The sequence below is a fragment of the Platichthys flesus genome, chromosome 2, assembly GCF_949316205.1.
Source record: "Platichthys flesus chromosome 2, fPlaFle2.1, whole genome shotgun sequence".
NCBI lineage: Eukaryota > Metazoa > Chordata > Actinopteri > Pleuronectiformes > Pleuronectidae > Platichthys > Platichthys flesus.
Window position 1 is genome coordinate 15,966,641 of NC_084946.1, and position 12,936 is coordinate 15,979,576.

Below are 12,936 nucleotides of genomic sequence, written 5' to 3' on the forward strand. Positions count from 1 at the left end.
ATGTAAGCAGGATAACAGTGAAGATGATGCTAAGATCCTGCTTGTCTAAAGAGGATCATGAATCCTCTAAAGCACCGGCTGAGCTGGTCTCTGACAGTGACCCCACAGCGCCATTCACCCACTGTACAGCTGAGCTCAACGGAGATCTCTGGTTCCCTGAGGCCTCTGAGCTGTGGAGGTTAACCCTGTGTCTGTTTACACCCGACGTTCTGTTACAAGACAAACTGAGCACTGAAAAGCTGCTCAGTTTTTTGAAGCTGTAGCTGGTTAATTGGGGCATTTATATTATTATATTCACCTCATTAGGCATTTTTACAGTATTTGATAAATAACACAACTAAAACCTTGGTAATAATCTAACAATTTAAAACATTATGCTCAATGGAGGACATTTTTTCTTTCTCTCTAAGCTGCAATCCCGGTTTTTCTGTCAAGTGTGTCTGTCGCACCTACAACCTCAGTTGTCCTGGAGACGAACAGACCGGCCCATCCAGTTCCTCCGTCCTGGGTCGGATCCGTCATCGTGCCGTCTGATGCTGGCGGAAATGTCAAGAATGTGCTGGGAAGAGCTTTAATACTTTGACTGCCTGACGGTGCTGAACATGCAGCTCAGCTCTGTGCTCAGGGGTATAATTAATGAGTTTTAAATAGAATTATGTGTAATATCTGAACCAAACTTATCATGTGGAAGAACGTGTTTCTAAGACAGCAGTGTATTTCAGGATTTTCAATGTGCATTGTCTCATTTTACATTTTATATTCCCTGATGAAAGCGGAGATCTTCAGATCAGGGTAAATAAAGCCAAGAACTGAATAAATATAATTGGATCCTTTCTTGTATTTTGGGTGAACTGCTCCTTAACCATGCACGTTTACGTCAGAGGTTAATTCCAAACCATAACATCAAATGATTTCAGCACTGCCATGTCCAGCCAAACAGACCAGCCACCTATCACAGTGTCTGACAGCAGATGGAGGAGCTTTGTCATGGTTTAAATCACCCAGTGACTGTTGTTCCTGAGAGAAAGCTGAGAGAGCACTTAAGCAAAGGATATTTAAGAACATTGGCTGTGATACCGTGGCCTACTTTAAATATGAGTCCTTGTCACTCAGGTTAGCTTTCATACATTGTATTTGAACTGTTAGCTTGAACTACTATTTCTTATTTTGAAAAAAGGTTAATGCAGTTTGAGCTTTAGCTTTCCTCCTCATGTGACTAAATGTGCCGCTGTGTTTACCCATCTTTTTCCACTAGGTGTCACTTGCCCGCTGCTACTGCTGAAGTTGAGTCCATGGTCAATGTGTGGAGCAACAGAGGAGCTGCAGATTAGTAGTATAGTTTGAATGGCACCCGCTGTCGTGACATTAAAAATCACAACACAGTGATGGGAAGGAACCTTCTTTTTATTTCATAGAAAGCCCTTGGAAACATGTTTTGTAAAGAATAACATTAAAAAAGGATTATCAATAACATTCATCATTAAAGCCAATGAACCAGTCACCATTTGTGATTTATCACGATTTAAAAATTAACTTTATGGACAGTTTTTTAATCACAATATAGACTGGATTCTGTTTGTTGGCCCAATTTCCAGACTTATTTATGGTTTCTTGAAATAAACAGAATAGTCTGACGAGAATAAAACAATAGTCATTTATCCTATCAGTGATATATTAGGATAATAAACATTTCAATATCGAGGAAATTTGTATCATATCATGAAACACAATAATGCCGAAATAGACATTGGATGAAAAAAGAGTAGTCCTAATGATTCACATTTGATTCACACATGTTATGTGTAAGATATAATACTATATAATATGTGGAAACATTAGTTTTTTGTGATCGGGTGTCATCCTGTGCACAAAGATTAGTTTCTGTTGTTAGCTCTCTTTAATAAGTTAAGTATACGCTGGCAAGCAAAGTGGATTAAAACTTCAGAAGGCTTTCATACAGACGCACAGAAAGCTGATTGGCTACAAAACACACACACCCACACACACACACACACACATACACACACACTAATACTTGCAAACCCTTTTCAGTCAACCCACTTGCCATGCCTGCGTCCTTGGTGGATGCAACACATCCTGGCTATGTGACAGACATGGGAAACTATAACAGCTCCACAGTGGAGGAACTACAAGCGTGTGAGAGTCATCAGTGGTACAGAAAATTCATGACCGAGTGCCCGTCCGGAGTTCTTACCTTCTACGAGTTCAAGCAGTTTTTTGGCCTGAGGAATCTGTCGGACACATCAAATGCCTACATCGAGACCATGTTCACCACGTTTGACATGAATGACGTAAGAAATTTACTAATCAGTGTAATGAGTCTAATGTTGCTACAGTAGCAAAGAGGAATCGTTATATGAGGTATGTTAGTTTCTTTTCATCAATGATGAAGTGAAGTGTTTATTGTGTTTTATTCACATTTTCATTAATACATTGCATACAAATAAAAAAAGGAAGCTGGCTTTTTTTAAGTACATATCTTTTGAAAACATCAATATGATTTTTGCCAAAAAAAACATTAATAGTGGCGAAATGATGCTGCATCTACTGTTTCAAAAAATATAAATTATGATTATCATCATCCTCATTCTGATCCAAAGATAGTTGTTTATTTAGAAAAGAGGGAAAAAAGGAGGGTTTGGGAACAGAAAAGGAAATAAACGAAGACCAACAAGGATTTATTTTAAATGCACCTACATGTTTCAGCCCCCTGGTTTTCATCAGGTTGACTAAGTACTCGTAAGTATCAATACTTGTTTATTTGCATATACTTAAGGTTTCACCACTTATTGTCAATTTTTGTCTATATTGGATAAGGCAACTTTAGCAGAAATATATAAGCAGAAAAAGGGAGCGAAATCATATTCAGCCTAATTTTCTACCCCAGTGTTGTTTGACAAGAGGAAGGTTGTTAGGGTTATTTCTGCTCATAGAAAATCTGTTGTAGTCTTATTCTATTAGAGAGGGAGCTTAAACCACCAACACCACCTACCCAGCTGACCTGCAGTCGTGCACAAAGCAGGTGCAGCCTCTTAATTCACACAGGGTAACTGGAGACAGATGGATGCTTGGTTAATCGGGACAAATTTTCTATCTTCTTGCAAACATAAACAGATCATTTTTGGATAATCTTCTGGATTTATAGATCAACTGACCAAATAACCATTTAAAGAAATCTAAAAAGATGTGGTCAACAGGCAAAAATAGCCTGTTAATGTGTGTGACAGAAATATACTGCTGCTCATCTGAGTCTTTCCCCCCTGCAGGATGGTTACATTGACTTCATGGAGTATGTGGCTGCACTGAGTCTGGTGCTGAAAGGAGGAGTGCAGCAGAAGCTCCGCTGGTATTTCAAACTGTATGATATCGATGGGAGTGGCTGCATCGACCGCGAGGAGCTGCTTCAGATTATTAAGGTACTGATAATGAGCCTCCATGTCAGGTCAGAGCTTGACGAGGGGCTTAGTGAGAGATCGTGGAAAATCCCACAGTACTGTCCTGAAACAACCTGCCGAGACCACTCAGCTCTCAGGGAGAGGCCCAGGCTCAGGGACCTAAAAGGGGAATCCTCACCTGAGGCTCAGGCCAGACTCCGACCTGAGGCCCACGGCTGACATTTAGCTGACACCTGCTGGTCGATGAGTGCAACAATACACAAGTCATCTTTTAACTTCTCCTTTTGTGTCATGTTCAGTCCATTCGAGCGATCAATGGAATCCCTCAGGAGATGTCCACAGAAGACTTTGCCAACATGGTGTTTGACAAGATTGACATCAACGGAGACGGTAAGACCCCAAGACCCTTACAATATATCACTCTCACTGTGATTGACTGAGAGTTTGTGATTTGGACAGCAGAAAACTGATCTTCAGATGAGATTTGTTTAACTGAACAAGTTTAGACTGAAGCACTGGTGCTGAGTGTGTATGTCTGTGCGTTTTCCAGGTGAACTGTCCTATGAGGAGTTCATAGAGGGGGTCCAGAACGACGAAATGCTCCTGAAGACGCTGACGGAGAGTCTGGACCTGACACACATAGTCCAACAGATTCAAGGAGAGATCAGGGCCAACATTTAGGATTTCCAACTGTTAGCAGACTTTTACATGACTGTGCCACAGCAGAATGAGTGAAGATGCGAGTTCAGGATAATCTACAATCTTTAAAATGCAAAGTATATGACCAAATACGCCATATGATTAAAACATGAGTAGATATTCACAGCCAAAAACAAACATGGTATCAGGTGCCTGAAGTAAATAACACATTCTTTGAATCTTCTGATAAACCCCAGCTGAAATGAAACACCACGATTTCTATCCAACGACCATTAAGTGCTTTATATGCATGAACTTGTTGCATGTTGTTTAACAGTAAATACATGATGCACTATCTGCAGCATTCTGAGACGCTAACTCACCTGATTGTAGTGTGTTATATAGAGTAGACTGTTATCCTCACTTTGAACCAACACAGAGAAGTGGGTACTTTTGTAAAGCCTTCCAAAACATTTTTGAACAGGTCTGATATGATGTAGTCACTGAGCACTAGCTGTAATATATATTTTAAAATGTTTGTCAGCCTCAGATGTCTTACTTACATAGGCAAATCAAATCAGGAAATGAACTTATTTATGGTTCCTCATAGTAGGAGTCATCCGTGATCGCACCAATTCCTCAAACAGTCACAGTGCTTGTGTGTGTGTGTGTGTGTGTGCATGTGCGTGTGTGTGTGTCTTTCAGATTCTGAATACCTCAAATTGTACCTGTAGGTGACTCATCTGTCCTTATTGTTGTTCAGTATTGTTTTCCTTCTCTCTGCTTCCTTGTATTTTCTGAGCCCAACTGACATAATTTCCCAATAAAACTCTGATATAATTGAGATAAAGCAGAGAAATGTATGTTAAGTGTTAGCATATAATAACTTTGAATATGTATTTTCACATTTGAAGACTCCTCATTGCAGCCATAAAGGTCCACTGCGCACATCGCACACATCCCTGTGAGATGTTAATATATTGACAAAGCCTTTGATGCTACAGGCAGTTGGCACGAATTTGTCCATGGACACACAACAACACACCCACCTCATCCCACATGCAAAACATTAACATCACAAACACATTCGCACACACACATACATGCACGGCAACAGGCTCATTTAGAAAAGTACACCGAAACCAGGAAAAAGAGGGATGGATGGATGGAAGGACCAAGGCATGGATGGACAGATGGATTGATGTGGACACGCTCTGAAGCAGTTAGTAGTTTCAGGGAGTGGCTCACTGTTGTCGGGTTGTTGTGGCTCTGATTAGTGACGGGATCATAACAAATCGTTCGCAGGTCCTGTGGCTCAACTATTATGAGGAAAATAAATGTAAATAAAATACATTTGATATTTTGGTCATAAATTTCTCTGCATCTGGTATATTTGACAAAGAAAAACTATACAATGCTGTTTATGTGAAACATGGCTACAGTTGTGAACAGAGGCCAAATTAATATACTATACGGACAAATTTATATTAATATAAAAAAAAATTGTCGATGTCAATAATTATCATGATAAATGTCACATTTCAATTAAACTAAAGACTGATTTCTGCTCCAGGGCGAAGGTTGTATAGATATAAACTCTTCTTTGTGACAAACATTATAAAGAGCTAAATATTATACACCCTTCTGTTTCAGCCCCTTCACTGAGATCAAGATCAATTAATAATAAAAAAAACAAAAGAGCTCATTGGTATAATAAGAAGGAATGATGAAGCTTTATTAATACAACACTTTACGCACACTGACATACACAAAGACATAAGAAATCCAGTTAAAAGCCATATTATTAAAATAAGTCTTTTAACGAGATTAAAAAGAGGACAAGGAGATAGCTTGCTTTATTCCAGGTGGAAGTTATGAATATTTACGTATGATTATTCTATATAGATAATGATTCACCTTATGGATTCACCTCTATTTATAACCCTTGGGTACGTCAGGCTAATTTTAGTTTTTCTCATGATTATTTGAATCAATTGTTTCTGTGAAATGATGAAATGAGACGCTGCTGTAAAAAAAAAGAAAAAGAAAAAAACGGGTCATGTGTCCACGTGCTTCTAAAGAGTAAGGTGTGTTCCCAGCGTGACGTCACGGCCGTACCTGAGTTTCGGTGAGGAAAAGGGGGAAGGACCGAGTCGAGTGGAAAAAACATCCCAGTCCGCTCGCTGGTTCCACACCAGCACACTTCCTCTGGTTTGTTGTTGGTCTCCAGTCGGGCCTCGCCGAAGTGATTATCGGTGATCGATGACGGTGAGCGGCACGGAGGACGCGCACGGTTTCTATATCCTGAGCGGTGCGCGCGGAGGGCCGAGAGGGAACGAGCTCCGCCACTTCCTGGTTCTCCGCAGGTATGTCCGTCGTTAGTTAGTTTCCTGCTTTGTTTTTTTAGATGTTTTCGGACCGATCTTATTGTTATTCTCGCATCGAACAACTTTAAACAACAAACCGGCACGAAGCTGTGAAGACGATGAAGTGGAGGCGAGTTTAAAATGTTTGGTGAGTCTGGACCTGCATGACTTGCGGTCGAACCCCTCTGCAGCGGTGTTAGGTAACTGTCCCTGACAGCTGGTGGAGGAACACCCCGAGCTGAGCTGCACTCTCCCGGTTTCAGACATGTCGGTGACCCCTCGCCGTGTGCGCCTGAAGCCCTGGCTGGTGGCGCAGGTGGACAGCGGCCGATACCCGGGGCTGGGCTGGCTCGACCGTGAGGCCATGCGCTTCAGGATCCCATGGAAACACGCCACTCGACACACTCCCCAGCATGAGGATGAAGACACCATATTCAAGGTGAGGACGGGTTACACTCTGTGGGGGGTGAATGTACTTTGTTTACTCTGAGTCAGAACATGTACATATGCTCATCTGGTTCTGCCACACAAACAGGGAGGGACAGGACTCATTCGCTTTTAGTCCAAACTGTTAAGATGTCATGCATCATAAATATACTTTAAAAAACATATACCATAGAATCTATTTCTGAAGTGACATGTACAACATATGTACTTGTTTGTCTACCTCATCTTAACTTTTCTACCGATGTAACAAGTGAATTTCTCGTTGTGTGGATCAATAAAGTTCGATCCTTTCTGATCCTATCGCGGTAGCAAAAAGATCTTCAGCACATTTCTGGATCAGAACCACCATTTTATACCTACACATGCGCAAACTACTCGAGTCCCAGATTCAGACCCCCGGGGGGATGGGATAGTATTCCTATTCACATCGTCCAGGCTGCAAATTCATTTCAGCAGTCTATGATATGCAGATAAACTCACTGGTGCGTTATAATGAACAGCTTTAAGCAGCACTCCTCTCTCCTCTCAGATTTCCATGGCTGTTTGCCCAAATATACGTCAAACAAAAGCTCTTTAAGCTTAAAGTAAAAAAACCTTGGTGTGTTTGTAGGCATCCAGCTGTTTTAGGTTTATGTTTATTATGTAGGCAAACTGCTGTTTTGTCTTAACAAATATATAGAGACTTTTTTATAAATCAATTCCCACAAAAGTTATAGAAGACAAGAAATGGATGCATATATATATATAAAATGTAATAATGGCGAACTCTTTATCACTTTTACATCAGGTAATATATTGAACATGCATTGTGTGGGCGGGGGGGGAGTCTCCCTTAAATGTTTTGTTACTCCAGGTAAAGCTTTAAATACTTGCCAAGTCCATGCACTTCAATCATTGCCTATTAACTTTAAAGCTACACATGGTCACCATATTTTACAAAAACAATCCAACCCCGGATCCTGTGTAAAAATATACAATCAACGGATTGTGATCGTGAAACCTGTTTCATGATCCTCCAGGCGTGGGCCGTGGAGACCGGGAAGTTCCAGGAAGGAGTGGACGAACCTGATCCTGCGAAGTGGAAAGCCCAGCTGCGATGTGCGCTGAACAAAAGCCGAGAGTTCAACCTCTTCTACGACGGCACCAAAGAGGTCCCCATGAATCCCCTGAAGATCTATGACGTCTGCGACATCCCACAGCCGCTCAGCAACCAAGGTACATGAGAGCCGGTGGAATATCAGTGAACTTCCTCATGCTCAGTGATGCCTTACATACTTTGTTTATATTATATTCGCTTCACACGGTTTTTCTGTCACTCAACAGGCTCCTCAGACGCTGGTTCCTGGACTCCACATGACGATGATGGTGGTGAGGAAGATACTCCAGATACGCCGGAATCTCTCCCTCCATACCCATCCAATGGTGACTGAATTATTCTCATGCTTTTTTGGTGGTGCAATAAAAAAGCAAAGCAAAGTAATAAAGTGTAATTGCATTAAATAAACAACAACTTATTTTCTCTTTACAGGCCCCAGCCCGTCTCCCCTCATCATGTGGTCTCCTAAGGACCCAGACTCGCCCATGCAGTCTATGAGTGATCCCCATTCAAACGAAAGCTGGCTCAAAGAGGAGCCGGTGAAGATGTGGCCTAAAGAGGAGCCGGTGGATGTGGAGATGCAACCCACACCCCTGGCAGACATGCCACCCGCTCCTCTGCCTGGTCCCATCCTGCACCCCTCTCCTCTAACCGAGGCCTTGTTTGCCTCCCCAGAGACATGGATTAGTTCCCTCCCAAGTAAGTATGGATTCAAAAAATGCAGAAATCCATAGATCTCAAAAGACTGTTCACATAAAGCACCAACACATTTTTCTTCATGTGTCGTTGAATGTTTGCGACTCGGCTCTTTGCTGCGTATTTCCCCGAATCATGTTTGTGAGATCAACTCAAAATAAACCACGGCATCCATGTTCATAGTTCAGGAGAATAAGACCCAGTGCGTTATGTGTTATTTATGCTTATGTTAAAAACAATTTGCCAATCTACAAACCTTTGATATATCTGGGAGATTTCAATTTTGCGGTCCTGGGTGAAATGAAGCTTTAAATCGAAGCCTAACTTTACCTGCACATGAAACATGACTTTAACTGTCTTTTCTGTGCTTGTCCCTGACTCAGTGACAGACCTGGAGGTTCAGTTTCTGTACAGAGGGAAGGAGATGTGTCCCACGCTGAACATCAGTAACCCCCAGGGCTGCAGGCTGTTCTATGGAGACCTCGGGCCCATGGTCAACCAGGAGGAGCTGTTCGGGCCAGTGAACCTAGAGCAGCTCCGCTTCCCGACCACAGAGCACATCACCAACGACAAGCAGAGGGTCTTCACCAGCCGCCTGCTGGACGTGATGGACAGGGGTCTCATCCTGGAGGTCAGCGGCCACGACATCTACGCAGTGCGACTCTGCCAGTGTAAGGTGTACTGGTCCGGACCCTGCGCTCCAAACCCGACTGCACCGAATCTTATAGAGCGACAGAGGAGGGTCAAACTGTTCTGCCTGGAGTCGTTTCTCAGCGGTAAGCCAAATATTCACTGTACCGTTGCTTAATGAGCACAATTAGATAAACGAAACTTGGCATCTACTTTGATTTGAGTTAAATCATTGCAGCCCTTCTCCTCTTGGAAAATTTAATATCATACTGTCGGAATGGACTTATTTGAAGGACTATTGTTTCCATGCTGTGTAGGTGTGATAGCTCAGCAGCGTGGCCAGACACCAAGCCCCCCTCAGTTTGAAATCAACCTCTGTTTCGGGGAGGAGTGGCCTGATGGAAGACCCAAAGAGAGGAAGCTCATCATGGTGCAGGTGAGAAATGTTGACGTCTTTTGTTTTTTCAGAGTATTTGTGATAATCAACAGATGATGATAATAACTAATCTCACAGGGCCTGTTTGAACGCCTTACAATGCATAATTACCAAATGAATACCACAGGCCAGTAAATCATTAAAACCTTATTTTCAGGTTTGCAAATAAGGTTTGCAGTTGAGTGGATATTAAAAACTGTATTTCGAGTCCAATTAAAACAGCAAACTCTCAATATGAACAATCTGCAACTGAAGAATGTTTCTTTGTTTTAAGAGTACTGGAGCTGTACTTTAGTTGTTTAGTTATCTCAAACTTGTTAATCTTTAATCATCATACGAATATTTTACTATATGACAAAAAAATTCCAAAAAGCAGAATGCTGGTTGTTAAACATTTGTATAGAGCCTCTTCTATGGCTAATCCGTTTGTGTGTCTGCAGGTAATTCCAGTGGTGGCCCGCATGATAAGCGAGATGTTTTCAGGGGACAACACGCGCTCCTTTGACAGCGGCAGCGTTCGCCTGCAGATCTCCATCCCAGATATCAAAGACAACATAGTGACCCACCTGAAGCAGCTGTACTGTCTGCTGCAGACCCACCAGGGTCAGGATGGCTGGGGCTTGCCCCCTGGGTCTGGTCTGAATATCACCCAGGCCCTGCAGGCACAGTGAAACGGCAAACACTGTCTATATATATATATATATATATATAAAAGTATATATCTTGTTCATTCAAACTGCTACTAAGAATTCCTGCTGGTGGCAAAGAAGTACTTATTTGTAATCTTATTTAGACATATGCATTTGCTTTTCAGCTTTTCTCTTGTGTGACTGTGCTGCTTCAAAGCTTCTCTGTACATAAAGGCCTGTGTTATCCTGCGCTGTGTGTGTGTGCAGGAAGCGTGGCCAGCTGTGGTGATTACACAGACCAAAGTCCTGCTCTTTGCAGGACTTTGAGAAAATTTAACACAGTTAATGAGTTACAGAAATTGCCCTGTGCCATATTTATCCAGAACAGGAGAGTGATACTCTCCAGGGGTGTTTCATGTCATAAAAGAAAGGGGTAGAAAGCCACTTGTATATTTTTACCTTTCTATATTTTTTGAACCAACGCATGTATCAAGGGATTTGCATGTTTTGGAGAAATATTGGTAAATGTAGATGAATTAGTCCAGGGGCTTCCAGCTGTTTTAGATCCCAGTATCCTGTGTGCACAAGGAAGTTTTAACAAATGACAGAAAAAACTTTCCTGGCAGTTTCTGTCTTGACTCATTTTATTTTTCCATTTATATTGTAGGATAGTAGGTTGTTCGTATAATTGATTTTTAAGAAATCTACTGTATCCTGGCAGCCATTTAACTGCACAACGTTCAGCAATAGGAATCTGTTTTATCATGGATGCCACTGCACTTTGAGGTGCTGAATTCTGTTGTATGGCTAGTTGAATGTAATGCATTTATCATGTGATTGTAGGTTTATTTTATCAATAAAAATGACAAAATATCCATTTGAGTTTGTGAATTAATGAAGGAATTAGGAATTTTGATTAAGGCAGCAATTTTACTTCTAATTAACTTGTAACCACATGAATTCTCAAAGTGCCCTTACATTTCGGTTGTAGCTACATTCTACAATATTGATTGTTCACATTTGTGCTGCAGGATTACATCACTTAGTTTAGTGCAGCTCTTTGCCATCTGACTGTGCTAATGTGACATGACTGATCTCCAGTGGTTCGGTTCAACAGCATCACATGCACAAGTGCAGCAGCATTGAAGGAAGATCAGTTTAAACTAAACATGGCATTCGGGTCTGGAGCAGTGGTTGTTAACACCGCTCTTTTTCCTGTTCTCAGCAACACGACTGTTGACTTTGAAGTTGAACCGGGCACTTGTTTGGAAAATGAGCAGACAGATCTGAACCAACCTGCTTATTCATGCTGTCATCTGTTTCTGTTATTACAGACAAACCTAAGCTTCAGACCTCATGGGGTCACCAATGGCATTAACTAGTAGAGCACTCAGTAGAGCACATATCTTTGTCAAGGCCCAACAGGCCCACATTTAAATTCACTACATCTGGAATTTTATCTGGATCAGAACCAAATTTCTCTAACATCAATGTCAGTCTTATAAAAATGCCTGAACTTCAAAAAATAACAATAAGAAGAAGATCCATTAATTCTTCTCTGAGAAATCAAAAAGAAATAATATCAGTAATATTGGACAGGTCCCCCTCAGACAGATCCACACCAAACTTGAGTGGGTTCCTTCCAGTAAGCATCAATAACCAGCAAAGTACTCCCTCACCTCTGTAAAAGCCAGGTAGAAGCCACAGCAGAAGCCCATGTCAGACAGGAAGAGACTGGCAGGTGAAAGTCGAACTAGCGAGACAGTTAAGTTCCCAGACACCATCCAGTGACCAGGCTCAAGTGTGTTTGATTTCATAATTTTTTTCAACTTTACTTTAAATGACTTTTTGATGCAACCCACTTAACAACTGTAACTGGCTATGCAACTGACAATGATGCACCTATATACAATACACTGTTACACAGGTACAGTTCTTTTTTTTAAATCCATTCTCACATTTCGTAATTTCGTACTTGGCCTCCAGAAAGTTGGGACACAAGTGATAGGAATCCGAAGCTGTTTATTTTTTTTTGACATAGCACACCTATACTTAGACAAGTGCATGTTTTACTAAAACTATTTCAGATAATTGAATGTCTACTGATTCATGTTGAAATTATTTAATTCTTTGCTTTGGTTTTTTAAGCAACATTAGGATTAAGGTGTAAACAGAGACAGTTTCTCTGTTAGAGAAGGAAATTCTCTTCTAATATTAATGGTTTATCTAAATTCTTCTAATCGACCTGTAGTTTATCTACTTGACGGTTACTGTTGTAAGAGGTAGGTCTTTTAACAGCTCATTTGTTTTGAGTACACAAGTATCCACCATCGCTACAGCTGTGTACCCATCATCAATATTGTGTTGTGTACGACTTTGAAGGAAGTTTTTTCCCTTGAGTACAAACCTTTTGTGTCACTTGTGCTGTATGCAGGGTAATTAATTTTCCCCCTGACACAGTATGCTTGTTGCACACAGAGTACCAAAGGAGATGTGTTGATAGTAACATTTAAACCATCAACGCATACTGCATGTGACTATGCAGTATTCTTTCATTAGCAAAGCTCATTCAGCTGGAGTG

At 41.3% G+C, this 12,936-nt stretch overlaps 2 protein-coding genes across 2 annotated transcripts; both read left to right on the forward strand.

Moving 5' to 3' along the window:
* Positions 1-1,722: 1,722 nt before the first annotated feature.
* LOC133966386 (guanylyl cyclase-activating protein 1-like) lies at positions 1,723-5,418 on the forward strand. The gene is made up of 4 exons (XM_062401301.1): positions 1,723-2,312; positions 3,288-3,437; positions 3,716-3,806; positions 3,967-5,418. Exons 1-4 carry the CDS (start codon positions 2,067-2,069, stop codon positions 4,095-4,097), a joined length of 618 nt encoding a protein of 205 aa, XP_062257285.1. The 5' UTR covers positions 1,723-2,066; the 3' UTR covers positions 4,098-5,418.
* A 755-nt stretch (positions 5,419-6,173) lies between these two features.
* On the forward strand, positions 6,174-11,230 carry irf6 (interferon regulatory factor 6). Its single transcript, XM_062401314.1, has 8 exons — positions 6,174-6,421; positions 6,685-6,860; positions 7,888-8,083; positions 8,192-8,290; positions 8,397-8,663; positions 9,044-9,436; positions 9,608-9,726; positions 10,167-11,230. The coding sequence occupies exons 2-8, from the start codon at positions 6,687-6,689 to the stop codon at positions 10,395-10,397; spliced, it is 1,479 nt and encodes a 492-aa protein (XP_062257298.1). The 5' UTR covers positions 6,174-6,421; positions 6,685-6,686; the 3' UTR covers positions 10,398-11,230.
* Positions 11,231-12,936: the final 1,706 nt, after the last annotated feature.

What these genes read in the sequence shown, in the direction of transcription:
- irf6 (XM_062401314.1), top strand. Translation starts at nt 6,687, where the DNA reads ATGTCGGTGACCCCTCGCCGTGTGCGCCTGAAGCCCTGGCTGGTGGCG. An exon ending in CCCTCCATACCCATCCAATG is followed by an intron (nt 8,291 to 8,396) that starts GTGACTGAATTA and finishes TTCTCTTTACAG; the next exon opens with GCCCCAGCCCGTCTCCCCTC. An exon ending in GGAAGCTCATCATGGTGCAG is followed by an intron (nt 9,727 to 10,166) that starts GTGAGAAATGTT and finishes GTGTGTCTGCAG; the next exon opens with GTAATTCCAGTGGTGGCCCG.
- LOC133966386 (XM_062401301.1), top strand. Translation starts at nt 2,067, where the DNA reads ATGCCTGCGTCCTTGGTGGATGCAACACATCCTGGCTATGTGACAGAC. An exon ending in CCACGTTTGACATGAATGAC is followed by an intron (nt 2,313 to 3,287) that starts GTAAGAAATTTA and finishes TCCCCCCTGCAG; the next exon opens with GATGGTTACATTGACTTCAT. An exon ending in AGCTGCTTCAGATTATTAAG is followed by an intron (nt 3,438 to 3,715) that starts GTACTGATAATG and finishes TGTCATGTTCAG; the next exon opens with TCCATTCGAGCGATCAATGG.